Genomic DNA, 21398 nt, shown 5'->3' with positions numbered 1-21398 from the left:
CACATCGGTCCATAATTATATATAGCCTCCATATAAACCGACCCCCCGATTTGGCAAATTACATCCGATCCGTTCCCCAGATTTGATCTCCGGAGCCTCTTGGAGGAGCAAAATTCATCCGATCCGGTTGAAATTTGCAACGTGGTGTTAGTATAAGGCCGCTAATAACCATGCCAAAATTGGTTCATATCGGTCTATAGTTATATATGGCCGATCCCCAATCACACAAAAATTGGTCCATATCGGTTCATAATCATGGTTGCCACTCGAGCCAAAAATAATCTACCAAAATTTTATTTTTATAGAAAACATTGTCAAAATGTTATTTCTATAGAAATTTTTGTCAAAATTTTATTTCTATAGAAAATTTTGTCAAAATTTTATTTCTATAGAAAATTTTGTTAAAATTTTATTTCTATAGAAAATTTTGTCAAAATTTTATTTCTATAGAAAATGTTTTCCAATTTTTATTTCTATAGAAACTTTAAACTTAATTGTACCACGTATGACTATGTGGTATATATTACGGTGTTAGGAAGTTTTAGGATACCTTGCCATCGGCAAGTGTTAGCGCATCCCAAGTAATTCGATTGTGGATGACAGTCTTCAGTAGAAGTTTCTACGCAATCCATGGTGGAGGGTACATAAGCTTCGGCCTGGCCGAACTTACGGCCGTATATACTTGTTACAAATTAGGATATGTGGTATTGGGTGGTATAACATTTTTAACACGAAATATAAAGACGAATCATATTTGCGCCGTAAAGCCATTCAGAAAAGAACAACGCATGATATTAACCAAATCGACTATTTAGAATAAAGTCTTTTATTCAATATTTTTATGAGAGACTGGTACCAATGTACACTGATTCTTCGTCCAAATTAATTACTTTACATATTATTATAATTTTAATACGAGATCATTGGGCATACAAATTACGGAATTGGTATTATTAGGTTTTTGAAGAGAAACTACCAGATACAAATATCCAAAAGCCTAACTGTACACATGTTTCATCGCTGGCTAAGTCGTATTTCCATGGACTTTAGTGTAAATCAGGGTTTTTTATTTAGACAAAACAAGCAAAATATTGTGATGATAAACAAAGAACAAGGTTTTGCGTATATATGGAGATATTTAAGATTTCGGCCTATTCTACTTATTTTTAATACAGAAAATGTACCAAAATGCGTATTCTGGTTTTTTTGAGTCAAGGGAAAACAATTAAGTTATATTAATTGAAAGGGAATATTTACGCGAAGTCTAACACGCTTTAAAGTAATTAAAAATTTAAATAAAATTATAATTTAATGTAAATATTGTATTTTCAATTCTGTATATAATAAATATGGTGTATTTGTTGTACTCTCACCAATTGTAGGATATACATATAAACAACGAACATGAGAGTAATTCACAAAGATGTACTGAAATTTTTCTAATATCTCTTGTAGCGTCATTGGATCGTCCCAAAACAGAAATGTCTAAGGCCGAAGCAGCCGCTTTGCTTGAAAAACAACATTTGAAGGAGTGCGAAGAAAGTGATTATAGAATTCTAGAAGGCCTATTCCAGGCCCGTGCATCCATAGATGACACTGATGATTCCTATGAGGTATGTGACTTGAATCATGACTATGTTATAGTGGAATATTTAAATTGATTTCCTTTTGCAGGCTGCCGTTTCTATTGACTACAGCCATCGTTATCCTCTAAGGCGGGAAACAGCTGTCGAACTTTCACCGTCCAAACCTCCGACGGGAGGCGGAGTGATTGGTGGTGACAGTAGCGACACTAGCGGCCCAGCCGCCGGTTCAGGATTTCTGGTCAAAAATGAACGACCCTGGCAACGCAATTCATCAATGGACCAACAACAAACCTATCACTCTCCCGTTGTTCCCCAACGAGCCACAAGCGAATTCTTGAATCCACCATACGAAAGTTCTGGCCGTCTCTTCAAGAAATCCAGTGAAAGTTTACAGAAAAACTCCAGTACTGACACAGACTACTCGGCTCATCCGTATCGATTCATCAAGCAAAGCTCAAACGAAACCACCACCTCAATGACTGGTTCCTACAATATTGATACTCCTTCACTGACGGCTGAACCATCGCTTGATGTTGTAGACACTACTCAAACACCTGGTTCGGGAACAGTGCTCGAGAGCGGTGCGAGCCAAAGTGGAGGTGGCGGATTGAGCACCACTGCACGTTATCAACCGTTGCGAACATCCTCGGTAGGAGCTTCAGATATGAAACGGCCTACCGAGGATGTTTCCACTTCCGTTGATTTTGGAACAACGACGATATCTGGGCAGGTGCAACCGCCTCCACGAGCTATGCAGCTGAAGAAACAGTTTAGCTTGGACCAGGGCAAACAGCCACAGCCTCCACCGATACCACCTACAACACGCATATCACAAGTCGAAAAGCCCACCACAGAACCACCCACATCCACTTCGTCCATTCAGGTGCCGCCCAAAGTGGTAACACCAAGTGGCAGTGGTGGTGTTGCATTGCCTCCCACGGTTCCCGCCAAATTGCTTTCCTCACTTAAACCACCGCTTACCAGTAAACTCGGCATGAACATACTCAAGGAGAGTAGCTCGAGCACTGAAGAGTCCAAAGATGGAGACTCTGCCGCTGGCTCCACCACCCCAATTCCTCAAATCCCCCAAATTAGTACGGAACTGGTGCAAGACGAGATCGCCAAGTTGTCATCGAATATCAAGAGCAGTACCGAATCTGAGAAGGATCCTCCCTACAATGAGACAATGTGCTGATTTTTGATGAAACTTACTAGCGTATTGGGTCTTGCAGCCTCTCCAAATCCCTCCTCGACCAGTAGCGCAATCACAAGCAATTCCTTTTCTTCCACCGCTTCAGCGGCGAGTGCACCACAAACAACTAACCAATTTTTATCGATTGTAAATAAATTCTAGGCTAATTCTCTGTTACTTTCAATTTCAAAAAAAAAAAAATCCCGTAATTGTTTCTCAAATACTTATAAGTATTCAAATTTTGTTTTTCAATTTTGTACAAAATCCCAATGATGTGCATAAACAATACAACACAAAACTAAGAATATTTCGGTTGTTATAAAAGAAAAACGCATTCGCATCAGAGGTGGGGCATGCGTTGATTAGTTTATATGGGAGCAACACACATTGAAAATTAACCCATCCACTACCGCCGCATGGTGTGAAATTACATCGATAGCCATTATCTGCCATTGTTTTAAATTCGCCCATGCGTGTGAATTAGCGTTCAATGTAAAAAACATTAATTATGTATTAGAATATGAAATTATTGTTCAAAAGACCATTTAAATTTAGTTAATAATCGTAAATTGTATTATCTATAATGTATGGTATGAATGTAGATATATGTGTGTGTCCACAAATTATCTATGTATGTCTGTTCGTATGAATGTAACCTCGTACTTGTGCTATTTATATATACAAAAATATTATATATAATTTCTACAATTGTAAGTAAGAAAAACAAAGAAATTTTTAGCATATATGTTATAATGCCCGCTGTACTTATTCTAGAAATTGTCTCAAAAGCTTTTTATTGCCATTTAATTATTTTAAGATTACGATAAATTACGATTATGAATAAAACCAATTTCACTTTACTTTATTTTATTTTGATGCAATAAGCTTTAGTTATCGCATTATAGCAAATTTTACTTCCATTCCAATAATCCTAACAGGTCTTGAGCACAATACAAAACGATCGAAATTATTAGATTTCGTACATTTGATTCAATAAATTAGGCTGATCACATCCATTTCAGATAATATTATCGAAGGCTTTTACATACAATTTTATGTTGTCCGGTGGACACTTACAGATAATCTATAAAATCTATTGAATATTAATTGAAATTTGCCACTGTTCAGAAGCTTTTTGGTATATTCTAAAGCATGGATATTAAAGTTGGTACAATTCTTCTAATTTTGTACAATTGTACTACAATAACCTATTTGGTACAATTTGGATTATTTAGCCCATCTTCAAAATGTTCTAGAAATCCAAGCGACTATTTTTAATAATAAGAATTTTGTCCAATATAAATTATCTTGTTCACATCTATTAGGTACTGACCAAATAACAGTCAAATGGGATAAAATTGTCCATCTAAAATTTGGAGTTAACGTGTAGGGCGCCAAGAAGACTGTAATATCCCCTATCAGATAACAAAATACAACATTTCGGAAGATTAAATGCAAAATGCATATACAAACTATTTAAGACATCAACATGGACCATTTTTTCTATATCCTGAAATGGATTAAAATAAAATATGTTTGGGATTCAATGAAGTATTTCCATGGAACTTTAGCCTTGATACTGAGGTCATGTTGAAATTTCTGCTAGATCAAGGACAAATATTGTGTGAAAAATTGTTTCACTCAATTAATGCACAATATTGAATGCCTTTTTGCGCCCAAATTGCATGTATTGATATTTCAAGAATCGCTCGTGTTCAAATCTCCAATTTTGCGTGTCTGACTGAATATTTCCATACGAAAAAATAAGGTTTTGACAACAAATAGAAGTTTGACTCGTTATTTCAAGCCAAGTTAGCCAAATCTTAGCGAGGTGCCAGCCAATATGAGGTATCCTGATTGTGAAGTTCTCAAACTTAAATTTTCAAAAATATTGGTAGTAAGTAGTACTAAGGGTAATCCTACGACTGTGTTTTGATTTCTTCCGGCTTCCTTTGAGCACAAAACCTTTACAAATGGTACCTTCGTTATTTAACAAGTTGATAAATATTTATGTTATATATTTATTTTGCTTGCCTTCATTAAGGCTATATAGAGTGTACATTTTTAAAATGCTACCAGCAACCTAAAAATGCTATCACTTTATCCGGCAGAATAAATTTGTACGGCCACTGTTATTCCATGAGTAGATTTAAGATTTTCAGGAATTACAAACACAATAATTTATTCACAGTTCCTACAATTCTCTTCTTCAAACAAGGTGGGTTACTCTGTAAATCGTTTCGATAACAACATCAATCGAAAACGAGTTGGTGCCACTATGTATTTCGAATTCGAGATGTAAATCTTCTATAATCGGAAATTCTGTTCGATTTTCGAAAATGTGGCAACTATGAATCACGGTTGTAAATGTCAAAAGTGTTCGTTTCGTAAAAATATCATTCGATTCTATTTGAGTTAGCAAAAAGGCGAAAAATGTATGTAATTTTTGTTATTTCTTATCCAAAATTGTGTAAAATTTATTTTTTTAAGATCATCAACTGCAAACACCTATACACTAAACAGTTCCACTTTGAGGTAATGGTGGATTTTATGTCAAAGCATCCTGATTTGGCAAAAGGTTTTTTGAAGTCGCCCGATGCAAATTCCCATAATCTGTGGAAAATATTGGAAGGCGATCTTAATATGATGGATCGACCTGTACGTGTATTTTGTTGCGCCAATCCAGCAAAACGATCTTGGCCAATTTGATGTTAATATCCATTTTAATGTGGCAGCTAACTTTTTTTCGGGCCCTACCGCTGTATGACGCATTGTCGAAGCTAGCACATTTTATATTTTGTCCATTACTTAGTTGAATGCTTCCTTCGACGATCTGTAGTATCAAAGAAAATTCGTATCGAAAACAATACTCGAATGAAATTAATTATCGAAACGAATTACTTAGTAACCCCCAGGGCTGTGGAGTCGGAGTCTGAAGATTTTGCTGGAGTCGGAGCCAGAATTGTGCTCTACTCTGACTCTGGCAAAATCAAATTTTTAAACCGCTTCATATATTTGTAAATAAAGAAATAATTACGCAAATATGATACTTTATTGGGCCAATATTTCTATGCGTTACATACAGATTCAGAAAGTTAGTATACCATGGAGAGGATGTAAACATTTTTCTTCGATTTTTTAATATAATGCGATAATTGAGAATTGAAAGCAACAGCTTGATTAAAGTGATTCAAGCTAAAAAATCAACTCTTCCACCAACGCATGGTATGTAATTCAACCTTAATTACACAGAGAGTACAGATTGGTTGTAGCAACCGAATTTATAGCCAACCTCCTTTTGGCAGTTACAGCAACTACCAAAAGGCAGTCGTGTCTCCCAACTATTCGGGCAATACAACTAATACAACATAAGCTATTGGTTGTGTAAACCGATGGCATAGGCTGCTGCTACCTTCATACTTCAGTTGTGTTATCCAACCTTATTAATACTGGAAACCGTATTAAAATAATTTTTTTTCCTCAGAATATATATTTTATTTAAATATGTTTAAATATATTAATATACACATACATATTATTTATCAAATAAGGAAAGTGCAGCTTATAAATTCCGAGCGATTTGTTCAACACTCCTATTGAATGTTGTCCATTGAGCAATAAACAAACGGGATAACAGCCAAGCTAATTTAATTCCTTATTTAAGTGGGCACGGGTGATATATACCATACCACGATTTGAGGATTTGATTTCTTCTGCGCATTATGTTCTTCCTGTCTGTACCTCTGGCCGTATTTTTTTATTTAAATTAAAATGTGTAATGTCTACACGTCTTCTTCAACTACTATAAATTGGAAATAACAAAATGACATTTGAAAAATATTTCACATGTCATTCGGTAATGAAGACCGTATGTACCTGATGACTACTGAATGACTGTTGTGGAATTTATTTATGGTTGGTCGTATCAACCGATTTAAACTAAAATTTTTTATAGGTGAGACATTTGGTTGCTACAACTATTTGATTATTATGAGAATAGATAATCTATTGATATGTTCGCCAAATGGTAGGGAAGATTGCAAAATGATTTTGAATATAGCAATAAGGTTGACACAACTGATGAATAATTACTAAAGTAGAATTTTCATAACTACAACCGATATACACCCAATCTCTTCTCTGTGTGTATATTTTCATATTATTTTCTTTATGAAGTGCAAATTTTTATACCCTTCACCACTACTGTGGTACAAGGTATAATAAGTTTGTGCATTTGTATGTAACGCCAAGAAGGAAAAGTCTGAGACCCATCGTTTAGTATACCGATCGTCTTAGAATTAAATTCTGAGTCGATTTAGCGATGTCCGTCTGTCTGTCTGTCTGTTGATGTATTTTTGTGTGCAAAGTACAGCTCGCAGTTTTAGTCCGATTGTCCTAAAATTTGGTATAGGGTCCTGTTTCGGCTCAAAGACGATCCCTATTGATTTTGGAAAAAATCGGTTCAGATTTAGATATAGCTGCCATATATATTTTTCACCGATCTGGTCATAATTGGCGTGTATATCAACCGATCTTCCTAAAATTCCGTACATCCGAATATTTTATGAGTCTCGAAAAACTTGCAAAATATCAGCCAAATCGGTTCAGATTTAGACATAGCTCCCATATATAGCTTTCGCCCGATTTACACTCATTTGCCCACAGAGGCCAATTTTTTGCTCCGATTTAGTTGAAATTTTGCACAGGGAGTAGAATTAGCATTATAGCTATGCATGTAAAATTTGATTGAAATCGGATCAGATTTAGATATAGCTCCCATATATATCTTTCGCCCGATATAGACTTATATGGCCCCAGAAGCCAGATTTTTGGCCGAATTTGGTTGAAATTTTGCACTAGGAGTACAATTTGTAGTATAGTCAAGTGTGCAAAATTTGATTGAAATCGGTTCAGATTTAGATATAGCGCCCATATATATCTTTCGCCCGATATGAACTAATATGGTCCTAAAAGCCAGAGTTTTGGCCCAATTTGGTTGAAATTTTGCACAGGGAGTAGATTTAGCATTGTAGCTATGTGTGCCAAATTTGGTTGAAATCGATTCAGATTTAGATATACCTCCCATATATATCTTTCGCCCGATATGCACTTATATGGACCCAGAAGCCAGAGTTTTATCCCGATTAGCTTGAAATTTTGCACAAAGAGTACAATTGGTAGTGTATTCATGTGTGCCGAATTGGATTGAAATCGGTTCAGATTTAGATATAGCTTCGATATATATTTTTCGCCCGATATGGACTTATATGGCCCCAGAAGCCAGAGTTTTGGCCCAATTTGTTTGAAATTTTGCACTAGGAGTACAATTAGTAATATAGTCATGTGTGCCAAATTTGATTGAAATCGTTTCAGATTTAGATATAGCTCCCATATATATGTTTTTCTGATTTCGACAAAAATGGTCAAAATACCAACATTTTCCTTGTTAAATCGCCACTGCTTAGTCCAAAAGTTGTAAAAATGACTCTAATTTTCCTAAAATTCGAATACATATATATCGAGCGATAAATCATAAATAAACTTTTGCGAAGTTTCCTTAAAATTGCTTCAGATTTAAATGTTTACCATATTTTTTTTACTAAAATTGTGTTCCACCCTAGTGCATTAGCCGACTTAAATTTTCAGATTTTGTAGAAGTCTATCAAATTCTGTCCAGATCAAGTAATATTTAAATGTATGTATTTGAGACAAACTTTTATATATAGCCCCCAACACATTTGACGGATGTGATATGGTATCGAAAATTTAGATCTACAAAGTGGTGCAGGGTATAATATAGTCGGCCCCACCCGACTTTAGACTTTCTTTACTTGTTTGTTTATTATGTTGTTTGGCCACCATCGTACCTATTCGAACACGACTGTGGTGAAAATGTTAAGTATCATTAAAATGCACGCCAGTCAAAAACATTTTTTCTAATCAGTAGTGGGATTCTGTATTCAATTTTAATGATGAATCGCATCGTTAAGATGGGATAACAAGAAAAATAACATCCAAGGTATTCGGTAGACGTTTTAAACTACATTTACAATCGTTTAAAATCAGCTGTGTTGTTTTCTGTGCAGATAACAATAAATACTTCATTAAGTAAACAACGAAGATTTCTTGGTTGTTTATTTTCTCTAATGAATTCACGTTATCAGCAGAAAATGTCATTCATGCAAAATAGGGTCTTTAATTATGTACGCTACTTTTAATAGGAAAAATATTGATCCCTTCTCTATTACAAAAAGAGTTTTCTGCAATATTTTAAAAATCTGAAGGTTCTAAGCCGTTCTAAGAATTTTATCGGGCGGAACTGCCTTAAATGGTCTTAAATTAAAGGGAATTTAATATAAGTTGAGAATATCACCCATTTTTCTCTTCCGGATTTGTGTATTTCTTTTAAATTTCCATACAATTTCCAATTTTGCAAACTTTTTTTGTCATTCCACCGTTTTTCGTAGCAGGGTTGCCAAGCGCAGCGCAGCTTAAACAACAGTTGCTACATATTAGTTACAGAATGACACGATCGTTAGTGCAAACACGTTTTTTCGTAGACAACGTAAACGATGCGATTATCGTGAAGAAATACAGAATCCCACTACAGGTTTTAGCCGTGCTAATTGGACAATACAGCCTAAAAGTATGCTAACTATTAATCTATACAAAAATATGGTTATTATGGATCATTCTACAGCATACCTTAGGGATGTACAAACCGCATGGACCAATCAAAACCAGCGAATTAAACTAGGAAATAGCAGGGATGGAAAATACAATTTTTAAGAAAGTACAAAAAAGGAATTTTTTGTGAGCGAAAAAGTATTTTTCGCAAAATTTCAACAAAAATTCCAATGGGAGATTATATTGTCAAGGGCTTATTTAGACTGAATTTTAAAGAAAATAAAATTTTGTTTGTCAACTCCCTCAATTTTAAATATTTTTTTTGGTTTTATATGCGCTTATAAATAAAAATAATTTTTTGTCAACATTTTCGATAGAAATAAAATTTTGACAAAATTTTCTATAGAAATAAAATTTTGACAACATTTCCTACAGAAATTAAATTTTGACAAATTTTTCTATAGAATTTTTTTGTAGAGTTTGTAAGGCTTGAGGTCATGTTGTAATAAAACAAAATAAAATCTTAGTTTTTTATAGTGTTTTAATTCTTTCCAATATTTCGAACACCATCGTTGTCCGTCCTCGTTTGAGTTTACACTCAAAACTCAAACGCAGGGTCGAGTAAGTCACTGTGTCTTATTAAAAAATTTAATTTCCCTGAGGACGGACAACGATGGTGTTCGAAATATTGGAAAGAATTAAAAATAAAACACTATAAAAAAGTAATGGCTTGTTCCTGTATATCGAACGAAAACTTTCTTTCGTATTCCAAACGAAAGAAAATTGATTTTTGTTCTTTTATTTCGAAAGGCAAGTCACTTCATATTTTGTTGTCGAGTAATAAACGAAGAAAGTAAAAGCATTGTTAACATTTGAATGAATTCTCAGGCCAAAAATTTAAAAATACTCATTTTTAATAATCAATGTATTGTCATACAAACGAATCGAACTTTCAAAAATAGAAAAACCCAAATTCATTCGAATTCGAGTGACTGCCTTTCTTTCGAACTGGTTTTCGTTCGATATACAGGAACAGGGCATAATATTTTATTTTGTTTTATTACAACATGACCTCAAACCTTACAAACTCTACAAATAATTATACTAAAAAGGTCAACCATACAACAACTACAAGAAATAAAATTTTGACAAAATTTTCTATAGAAATAAAATGTTGACAAAATTTTGTAAAATAATATTTTTTGGTAGTTTTTGGTAAGATTTTCTCCAAATGTTGGTAGTTTGTCTCAAGTTTCGGCTGTGACTGTAATGTTACGCATTATTTTAGTACGTGATCGATAGCTTTTCGTCTAGTAAGTGTTCGTGTGGAAGCGTAATAATGAAACACTTGCTTTTTTCGACTAAATCATTCTTGAAATTCAAGAAAATCGTGTTTTTGATTATGGTTTTTACAAAATCGAGATTTCCTTCCCACAGACTTTCTCAAAATATTAAAATATGTTATCAAAAATATTAGTTGTGTTCCTTTACGTACTACTAGTTACTACTTTTACTAGTTTTTACTAGAAACCGTTCCTCAACCCCAAAAAATAGTAAAAGTAGTAAACAATTTTAAGAGAACAATGTCAAAATGCATGTCTCTTTTAAAATTTTTTTACTACAAGTTACTCGACAAATTCTTTCGAGTAAAAGTTGTAGATATGTCATGACAAAAATAATTATTTGTTTTCAAATTTTCCAAACTAAAGTAGTTCCAAATCGCTTTTTTTGGAAATAAATCTGTAACTTTTTAATGGATTAAGATATCATCATAATTTTTTCTTTGTGCCAAAGCTGAAATGTTTTTCTCTATATTTAGAGGTTTGTAGGTCCCTAGTGGATTCACGGGCTGGTCTATAGACGTTGGAAGTTGGACACCTCGGATGTATGCAATTTAGTGTTACTTGGCAAACGCGCAATTATGCACCGATTTTCATGATTTTTGCTTTGCTGGATAGAACTTATAAACTACCATAAATAGATTGTGTATGTGTGCGAATATATCTAATATTTGCGAGATAGGGCCTTACAATTTATTTTTTTGCAAAATTTGAACAAAGTGGGGTCTGTATTTTGAGTCTAGAAGGACTACATTCCTTATAAAATTCTACGTATTCTGGGGGAAAATTTTGTGCACCTTTGTGCTTTAGATTTAACGTGTAGACTCCACAATTTGGAATTTCAAAACAATGCCGAACCAATACCACTTGTTTCGAAAAAAGTACCAAAACATAGACCGACTCACACCAAATTCGGCACACCCTTTAATGGACCAAAAGTACCTCTACGTTGTGAATTTCATGCAAATCGGATAAAAGTTTTAATGTCTATGTCATGAAGACCCCAATTCGGGGGTCGGTTCATATGGAAGCAAAATCGAAACTTAGGCCGAAGTAGTCCCATCTTCAAAATTGACCTGCATGTAGAAGAAAAACATGTCTGTTAAAATTTCAGCACTATAGGTTCATTATTGAAGGAAGTAGCCTGATTACAACAGATAGCCAGACAGAGAGACATCGTCTTATAATTTCTCCCTGATCAAGAGTCAGAATTCGTTATTTGTATGTGTTACAAACGGAATGAAAAACCCCAGCTTATAAGATACTGATAATATGCGCTATTACTCTACTTTATGGCCCAGAAGCCAGAGTTTTACTTTGATTCAAAATTTTGCAAAAGGAGTACTTTTTATAACAAAGTAAAAACCATAGCTTCTTTCTATCGTAATAAGGATTTCAAAGTTTCCTGCAAAAAATCTGCCATTTGTCAAAAAAATTCGATATAAAATATTTAATTTACCTACATGTTTTGAAAATATTTATTCAAATCACAATGCTTCTTTTGTTTTTTATTTGACATTTTTACAATTTTTACTATATTTTCGTTCCTGTACATTTAACAAATATAGAAATCTGAGAGGATTTTCAATATTTCTCTCTTTTACTAATTTTTACTACGAGTAAAGTAAAGGAACACACCTATTGTATCATAAATCTTATATCGGCTCAAAAATGTTTGCACAAAAGGTACTAAATCTTTCGCGGGGGTACCTCGGTACTGACCAGGGTGAAAAAGTACTATAGTACTGCATTTCCCATCCCTGGGAAATAGTTAGGATTGGCGTTATCGAAACTCGAAAATTTATCGAAAATTTAAGTTATCCTGAATGCTCTAGGTTTGTGTCGATTTTTGTTGAAAAATTTTATGAAATGACCGAGATATTTGAAAAAAACTTTTTCGAACAAGTTTTTGTCAGAATCGCTGGCTAAATCGTGGTAGCCGAGTACGTTATTGTGCCTTTTAAATAAAAATACAATCTCTTATAGTTGTCCATAAATTCTCAATTTTCGAAAATTTCATTTTAAAAAATTTGTTCTCATTTGTATGTCCACGAAAGTTGTGCTCAATTGTGATAGGTTTGTGGCGCAATATATATAAAGGGTGATTTGTTAAGAGCTTGATAACTTTTTTTTTAAAAAAAACGCATAAAATTTGCAAAATCTCATCGGTTCTTTATTTGAAACGTTAGATTGGTCCATGACATTTACTTTTTGAAGATAATTTCATTTAAATGTTGACCGCGGCTGCGTCTTAGGTGGTCCATTCGGAAAGTCCAATTTTGGGCAACTTTTTCGAGCATTTCGGCCGGAATAGCCCGAATTTCTTCGGAAATGTTGTCTTCCAAAGCTGGAATAGTTGCTGGCTTATTTCTGTAGACTTTAGACTTGACGTAGCCCCACAAAAAATAGTCTAAAGGCGTCAAATCGCATGATCTTGGTGGCCAACTTACCGGTCCATTTCTTGAGATGAATTGTTCTCCGAAGTTTTCCCTCAAAATGGCCATAGAATCGCGAGCTGTGCGGCATGTAGCGCCATCTTGTTGAAACCACATGTCAACCAAGTTCAGTTCTTCCATTTTTGGCAACAAAAAGTTTGTTAGCATCGAACGATAGCGATCGCCATTCACCGTAACGTTGCGTCCAACAGCATCTTTGAAAAATACGGCCCATTAATCCACCAGCGTACAAACCACACCAAACAGTGCATTTTTCGGGATGCATGGGCAGTTCTTGAACGGCTTCTGGTTGCTCTTCACTCCAAATGCGGCAATTTTGCTTATTTACGTAGCCATTCAACCAGAAATGAGCCTCATCGCTGAACAAAATTTGTCGATAAAAAAGCGGATTTTCTGCCACTGATTTTGGTAATAAAATTCAATGATTTGCAAGCGTTGCTCGTTAGTAAGTCTATTCATGATGAAATGTCAAAGCATACTGAGCATCTTTCTCTTTGACACCATGTCTGAAATCCCACGTGATCTGTCAAATACTAATGCATGAAAATCCTAACCTCAAAAGAATCACCCTTTATATATTTTTATACCCTCCACCATAGGATGGGGGTATATTAACTTTGTCATTCCGTTTGTAACACATCGAAATATTGCTCTAAGACCCCATAAAGTATATATATTCTGGGTCGTGGTGAAATTCTGAGTCGATCTAAGCATGTCCGTCCGTCCGTCTGTCCGTCCGTCTGTGGAAATCACGCTAATTTCCGAACGAAACTAAAGCTATCGACTTGAAACTTGGCACAAGTAGTTGTTATTGATGTAGGTCGGATGGTATTGAAAATGGGCCATATCGGCCCACGTTTCCGTATAGCCCCCATATAAACCGATCCCCAAATTTGGCCTGCGGAGCCTTCCGGAGCAGCAAAATTCATCCGATCCGGTTGAAATTTGGTACGTGGTCTAAGTATACGGTCTCTAACAACCATGCAAAAATTGGTCCATATCGGTCCATAATTATATATAGCCCCCATATAAACCGATCCCCAGATTTGACCTCCGGAGCCTCTTGGAGGAGCAAACTTCATCCTACCCGATTGAAATTTGGTACGTGGTGTTAGTATATGGTCTCTAACAACCATGCATAAACTGGTCCATATCGGTCCATAATTATATATAGCTCCCATATAAACCGATCCCCAGATTTGACCTCCGGATCCTCTTGGAGGGGCAAAATTCATCCGATCCGGTTGAAATTTGGTACCTGATGTTAGTATACGGTCTCTAACAACCATGCAAAAATTGGTCCATATCGGTCCATAAATATATATAGCTCCCATATAAACCGATCCCCAGATTTGACCTCCGGAGCCTCTTGGAGGAGCAAACTTCATCCTACCCGATTGAAATTTGGTACGTGGTGTTAGTATATGGTCTTTAACAACCATGCATAAACTGGTCCATATCGGTCCATAATTATATATAGCTCCCATATAAACCGATCCCCAGATTTGACCTCCGGATCCTCTTGGAGGGGCAAAATTCATCCGATCCGTTTGAAATTGGGTACCTGATGTTAGTATACGGTCTCTAACAAGCATGCAAAAATTGGTCCATATCGGTCCATAATTATATATAGCTCCCATATAAACCGATCCCCAGATTTGAACTCTGGAGCCTCTTGGATGAGCAAAATTCATCCGATCCAATTGAAATTTAGTACGTGGTGTTAGTATATGGTCTCTAACAACCATGCAAAAATTGGTCCATATCGGTCCATAATTATATATAGCTCCCATATAAACCGATCCCCAGATTTGACCTCCGGAGCCTCTTGGAGGAGCAAAAGTCATCCGATGCGGTTGAAATTTGGTACATTTCGTTAGTATATGGCCTCTAACAGCCATGTAAAAATTGTCAAATTTTACTACTATAGAAAGTTTTGTCAAAATTTCATTTCTATAGAAAGTTTTGTAAAAAGTTTATTTCTATAGCAATGTTTGTCAACATTTTATTTCCATAGAAAATTTTGTCAAAATTTTATTTCTATAGAAAATTTTGTAAAAAAATTATTTCTGTAGAAAATTTTGTCAACATTTTATTTCTATAGACAATTTTGTCAAAATTTTATTGCTATAGAAAATTTTTTTAACATTTTACTTCCATAGAAAATTTTGTCAACATTTTATTTCTATAGAAAATTTTGTCAAGTTTTTATTTCTATAGAAAATTTTGTCAAAATTTTATTTCTATAGAAAAATTTTTTAAACTGAATTATATACGTATTTAATCGGCCTTTTTTTTGTTTAATATATACCCCTTATGGACTAACTTACAATTTAGAAGACAGTGTTAAAAAGTTTTACGATACCTTGCCATCGGCAAGTGTTATCGCAACCCAAGTAATTCGATTGTGGATGACAGCCTTTAGTAGAAGTTCCTACGCAATCCATGGTGGAGGGTACATAAGATTCGGCCTGGCCGAACTTACGGCCGTATATACTTGTTTTTAATTGTATCAACTGATCGAGATATTTTGGAAAAATATACTTTTTTCTACAATCACCATTTTGGATATTTGAAAATTTTAGAGCTATGCGCCGAATAACTTGTGCCGTTTAAATATAGTTTTCCAAAATTGCCATTTTCGAATTTCAAAAATTTTAATTTTGTATTGAATCGTGCTAGGTTTTTGCTCATTTGTGCGTTGACGTCAATTCTTTATTAATTATGGTTCTGTTTTTTTTTCAAATTTTTTAAGTTAATTCTGCTAGGCTTGCGCCTACCTAGTAAAGTCTTAAGACATTCGAAAATGTAAATGTCGCAAGACCTGGAAGTTCGATTTGCCATTTGCTATCAAGCCGTTTCAGAAATTTGAATGTTGTACCAATTTGGGCTATGTTACTACTCATTAGTGCGTTGAGTTTCTACAACAAGCCGTTTCCAAGCAAAATATATTCTAGTATGATTAGAGTTCGCAGTTCGAATTTCGAATTTGTGCTAGGTTAGTTCTAATTTGAGCCGTTAACGTCAAGTTTCTATCACAAGCAGATTCGGTGCAAATCACCGAAATATTAAAAAAAAAAAGTTCGAAAACCTAAGAATTAAAAATTTCCAAAATTAGAATTTTTGAATTTCTCAACTCAACGAAGAATTTTGGTATTATCTTTAGTGGTAAACTGATATGATGTGATCATGTTTTATTGTTGGACATGTTTCCACTAACTGGATTTATTTAGGATCCACTCAGTTTTCGACACCTCTTAAGATAGGAATACTTAATAATTTATGGATCGACCAATTTGTAACAACTGCACGCAGAGAGGAATATGTTATGATCACCTCAAACATGTTTCAAAAGCAAAATGGTATTTTTGGTCGGCAAACTTGGAACATGCTTGTCACAAAAATTTTGATTTCTCGCCAAACGTACATGGTTGCTAAATTATGGTACATATTTTCCAAAAAATAACATAGTGAAGACACACATGTTCATTTTTGCTGTCCAAAAACAATATTTTGCTCTCGAAACATATTTGAGGCGATCATATTCCTCTCTGGGTGTGTGTTTCTGTTACACCTAGTTTTCAAAATGTTCGCATCAAGTATTTCTTTATGCTATCTTTTTTATTTTTTATACTCGTCTTTTATGGTATTTTGTTTATTTTTATGTTTTTTAAAAAAATATATAAAAAATATAATACATTGTATTAATTGATTCTAAACATATACTCATCATACTTACATCTCAATAGAGACAATTAATAATTTATTTGGCTTTGGCCATTGGACTATACCAACAACTATGCGAATTATATAGAGAAAATACAATTTTCGACAATACCCAAATTGACGCCAATAAATAAATAATGAGTTTATACAAGTTAATATACAAAAAATTTATTGTAAAAATAATTTTTAGAATATGTAGTTAAAAACAAATTGGTTTCGGTGAGTAAGCTCATTGATTACGTTAATAAAACACATTTTAATAATACTGACCAAATTTTCCGATTAAAATTTTTTCTCCATTTTCTTAAAACTTTTTCTTTAGTTTGCTCGACTTGAAATTAGCATTAAAATGATATTTTAGCATTATAGTTGATACATATGTACCTAGCAAGTCTCAAATATTTGCAATACAATTCAATTGTTATAGACACAGTGTTAATAGACCAAGATATTAAAACAGAAATTGTACCACATATCTGAATCAAAACTTCAACATCACAAACTATATCATACCTCACTCCGTCACTCTGTCGCCCTATCTTTAAATTAAAATAAAAAAAATAAATATGAAATCTATCTGTATTTTTTAGCATTTTTTAGATAGTTGTTACAGAAAAACAAAAACAAACACATACAAAAAAAATTAAAAAAATATATTTTAAATTAAAATCAAAATATTTATGCATATATTGTTATAGAAAACCAGCTATTTAGTTTTAAGAAAATTTGAATAGTCCATTAAAATTTGAGCAGAAGAAAACGCCATACCTATTTGCATCCGTGATTCTAATGCATAAAAATGTTTTGTAATATCTTATAGATATAACCTTATAACAAAATAATAATAGTAATTATAAAAGAGTATATGCAGATTACATTGTGAATTTGTATTTTAGGATAAACTATATTGAATGTTAAATGCATTGAATTGTATCACAAACCAAATCTTATCTCGTCATACCGAACATATTTTACTTTATTTTCGTTAAGATTTTAATCGAGATTTTAATAAAGAAATTTTAAAAAGGCACCATGGTGTTTCATTCCACCACGTCATTAACATATGCGTTTCATCTAAGTACACAGAAAAACAATGCCTTGTTAAATTTTTTATAAAAATATTTAACAAGAAAATTATTCAAAATTTGATAAAGTTTTACGTTGATAGTTTGTATTTCTTTATCGATTTTGTAGTTGATAACAAAGTCAACAAAATCAAACACAAAATATACAAGTATTTCGTCAATAGTATTTGAAAATACTTTCTGATAAAACAAAGTTGGAATATGAACAACCAAATATACTAGAATTTAATTAATAAGTTTTGATGAAGATATTGTTATGCTTTTATCAAATTGTTGGTCGCTAAAAAACCACCAATTGAAAAAATGCCGTATGTGGTTCAGTAGTTATGCTTCAAATAATGCACTTATCCATACATACATACTCGTACACCTGCGCATTAACTTGTGGCATCCAGAGAGAAACCAGAAAAAATTATTTTATTTCTTCTTCGTTTACAAACTGGGCGAAGCTACAGAGTAAACATTAACTTGACAAACATTTAGGAACTATTAGTTTTTGGAAATGCAGAGAAATATTCTAATATGTGTATTAGCCAACCCTAAAAACATATGTACACGCAAAGAAAAAAAAACCGTTTGGAAAACGTGTACCAAAAACGTTTTTCTTTTGTTAGAGTTTTTTGAATATCTTTGAAAATTTTAAACTTTTATCACCAAAAGAATTCGTTTGCTACAAAATTTTTATTTTTATACCCTGCGCCACACTGTAGAACAGGGTATTATAAGTTAGTGCATATGGTGTCTTTGGCAAAAATGCTCAGGGTGTGCTCCAGAGTCGATATAGCCATGTCCATCTGTCCGTGAACACATTTTTGTAATCAAAGTCTAGGTCGAAGTTTTAGTCCAATCGACTTCAAATTGGCACAAGTATGTGTTTTGGCTCAGAATAGAACCCTATTGATTTTGGAAGAAATCGGTTCAGATGTAGACACAGCTCCCAGAAGCCAGAATTTTACCCCAATTTGGTTGAAATTTTGCACTAGGGATACAATTAGTAGTGTAGTCAAGTGTGCCAAATTTTATTGAAATCGGTTTAGATTTAGATATAGCTCCCATATATATCGTTCGCCCGATTTACCCTCATATGACCACAGTGCCCAATCTTTTACTCCGATTTAATTGAAATTTTGCACAGGGAATAGAATTAGCATTGTGGCTAAGCGTGCCAAATTTTGTTGAAATCGGTTCAGATTTAGATATAGATCCCATATATAGCTTTCGCCCGATTTACACTCATATGACCACAGAGGCCAATTTTTTGCTCCGATTTAGTTGAAATTAGCATTGTAGTTATGCATGCCAAATTTGGTTGAAATCGGTTCAGATTTAGATATATCACTCATATATAACTTTGGTCCGATTTACACTCATATGACCACAGAGGCCAATTTTTTACTCCGATTTAATTGAAATTTTGCGCAGGGAGTAGAATTTGCATTGTAGCTATGCGTGCCAAATTTGGTTGAAATCGGTTCAGATTTAGATATAGCTCCCATATATATATGTTTTTCTGATTTCGACAAAAATGGTCAAAATACCAACATTTTCCTTGTAAAATCGCCACTGCTTAGTCGAAAAGTTGTAAAACTGACTCTAATTTTCCTAAACTTCTAATGCATATATATCGAGCGATAAATCATAAACAAACTTTTGCGAAGTTTTCTTAAAATTGCTCCAGATTTAAATGTTTCCCATATTTATACCCTTCACCACTACTGTGGTACAGGGTATAATAAGTTTGTGCATTTGTATGTAACGCCAAGAAGGAGTAATCATAGACCAACCTTTTAGTATACGGATCGGCTTAGAATTAAATTCTGAGTCGATTTAGCGATGTCCGTCTGTCTGTCAGTCCGTCTGTCTGTCTGTCCGTCTGTCTGTCTGTCTGTCCGTCTGTTGATGTATTTTTGTGTGCAAAGTAGAGCTCGCAGTTTTAGTCCGATTGTCCTAAAATTTGGTATATTTCGGCTCAAAGACGATCCCTATTGATTTTGGAAAAAATCGGTTCAGATTTAGATATAGCTGCCAGATATATTTTTCACCGATCTGGTTATAATTGGCGTGTATATCAACCGATCTTCTTCAAATTCCGTACATTCGAATATTTTATGAGTCTCGAAAAGCTTGCAAAATATCAGCAAAATCGGTTCAGATTTAGATATAGCTCCCATATATAGCTTTCGCCCGATTTACACTCATTTGCCCACAGAGGCCAATTTTTTGCTCTGATTTAGTTGAAATTTTGCACAGGGAGTAGAATTAGCATTATAGCTATGCGTGTCAAATTTGGTTGAAATCGGTTCAGATTTAGATATATCTCCCATATATAGCTTTCGCCCGATTTACACTCATATGACCGTAGAGGCCAATTTTTAACTCCGATTTAGTTGAAATTTTACACAGGGAGTAGAATTAGCATTGTAGCTATGCGTGCCAAATTTGGTTGAAATCGGTTCAGATTTAGATATAGCTCCCATATATATATGTTTTTCTGATTTCGACAAAAATGGTCAAAATACCAACATTTTCCTTGTAAAATCGCCACTGCTTAGTCGAAAAGTTGTAAAACTGACTCTAATTTTCCTAAACTTCTAATGCATATATATCGAGCGATAAATCATAAACAAACTTTTGCGAAGTTTTCTTAAAATTGCTCCAGATTTAAATGTTTCCCATATTTTTTTTTACTAACATTGTGTTCCACCCTAGTGCATTAGCCGACTTAAATTTTGAGTCTATAGATTTTGTAGAAGTCTATCAAATTCTGTCCAGATCGAGTGATATTTAAATGTATGTATTTGGTACAAACCTTTATACATTTGACGGATGTGATATGGTATCGAAAATTTAGATCTACAAAGTGGTTCAGGGTATAATATAGTCGGCCCCGCCCGACTTTAGACTTTCCTTACTTGTTTCAATAAAAATTTCCATTTCGTTTATATCAAGCACTGTTCTTTTCTGACTTTAAGTCTTTAATAAGACAAATTTTACAGTTTCATAGTAAAAATTTAATATAGTAGTATGTACTGTTGAACACCTCTTCGGAATCTTCCGAACATAGCTGGAATATATGCAAAGACAAAAAAAACTTTTTGGTGTTCGGTAGAAGCAGGGATCCAACCCAGGACCCTTGGTATGCAAGGCGGACGTACTGTTTCCGTTAAATAAAGTTTGTTTAATCGGCTCGTTGGCGCCGCAAGCTGTGCTATATAAATATAACTTATATGGATAATTGTCTATTGATGACAGTAACAGCTACATAGCTCAGTGGATAGTGTGTTGACTTACAAATTGCATGGTCCGCAGTTCGATTCTCCGTCCACGCGAAATGTAAAATTTAAAAATTTACAAAATCAAATAATTTCTTCTACATTGTTTGTATT

At 34.0% G+C, this 21398-nt stretch overlaps 1 protein-coding gene across 9 annotated transcripts in view; it reads left to right on the top strand.

Annotated features, from left to right (window-relative positions):
• Trpm (transient receptor potential cation channel, subfamily M) overlaps positions 1-3638 on the top strand; it is a 521822-nt gene extending 518184 nt beyond the window's left edge. For all 9 annotated transcript variants that reach the window (XM_075313652.1, XM_075313649.1, XM_075313650.1 and 6 more), the window contains 2 exons: positions 1456-1613; positions 1675-3638. In XM_075313652.1, coding sequence (XP_075169767.1) covers positions 1456-1613; positions 1675-2781 — 1265 coding nt within the window. In that variant the 3' untranslated portion in view covers positions 2782-3638. The remainder of the gene's footprint in view (positions 1-1455; positions 1614-1674) is intronic.
• Positions 3639-21398: the final 17760 nt, after the last annotated feature.

This window comes from Haematobia irritans, chromosome 5, assembly GCF_050003625.1.
Source record: "Haematobia irritans isolate KBUSLIRL chromosome 5, ASM5000362v1, whole genome shotgun sequence".
In the NCBI taxonomy this organism is placed as follows: domain Eukaryota; kingdom Metazoa; phylum Arthropoda; class Insecta; order Diptera; family Muscidae; genus Haematobia; species Haematobia irritans.
This window is presented reverse-complemented; position numbering and strand designations above follow the sequence as displayed.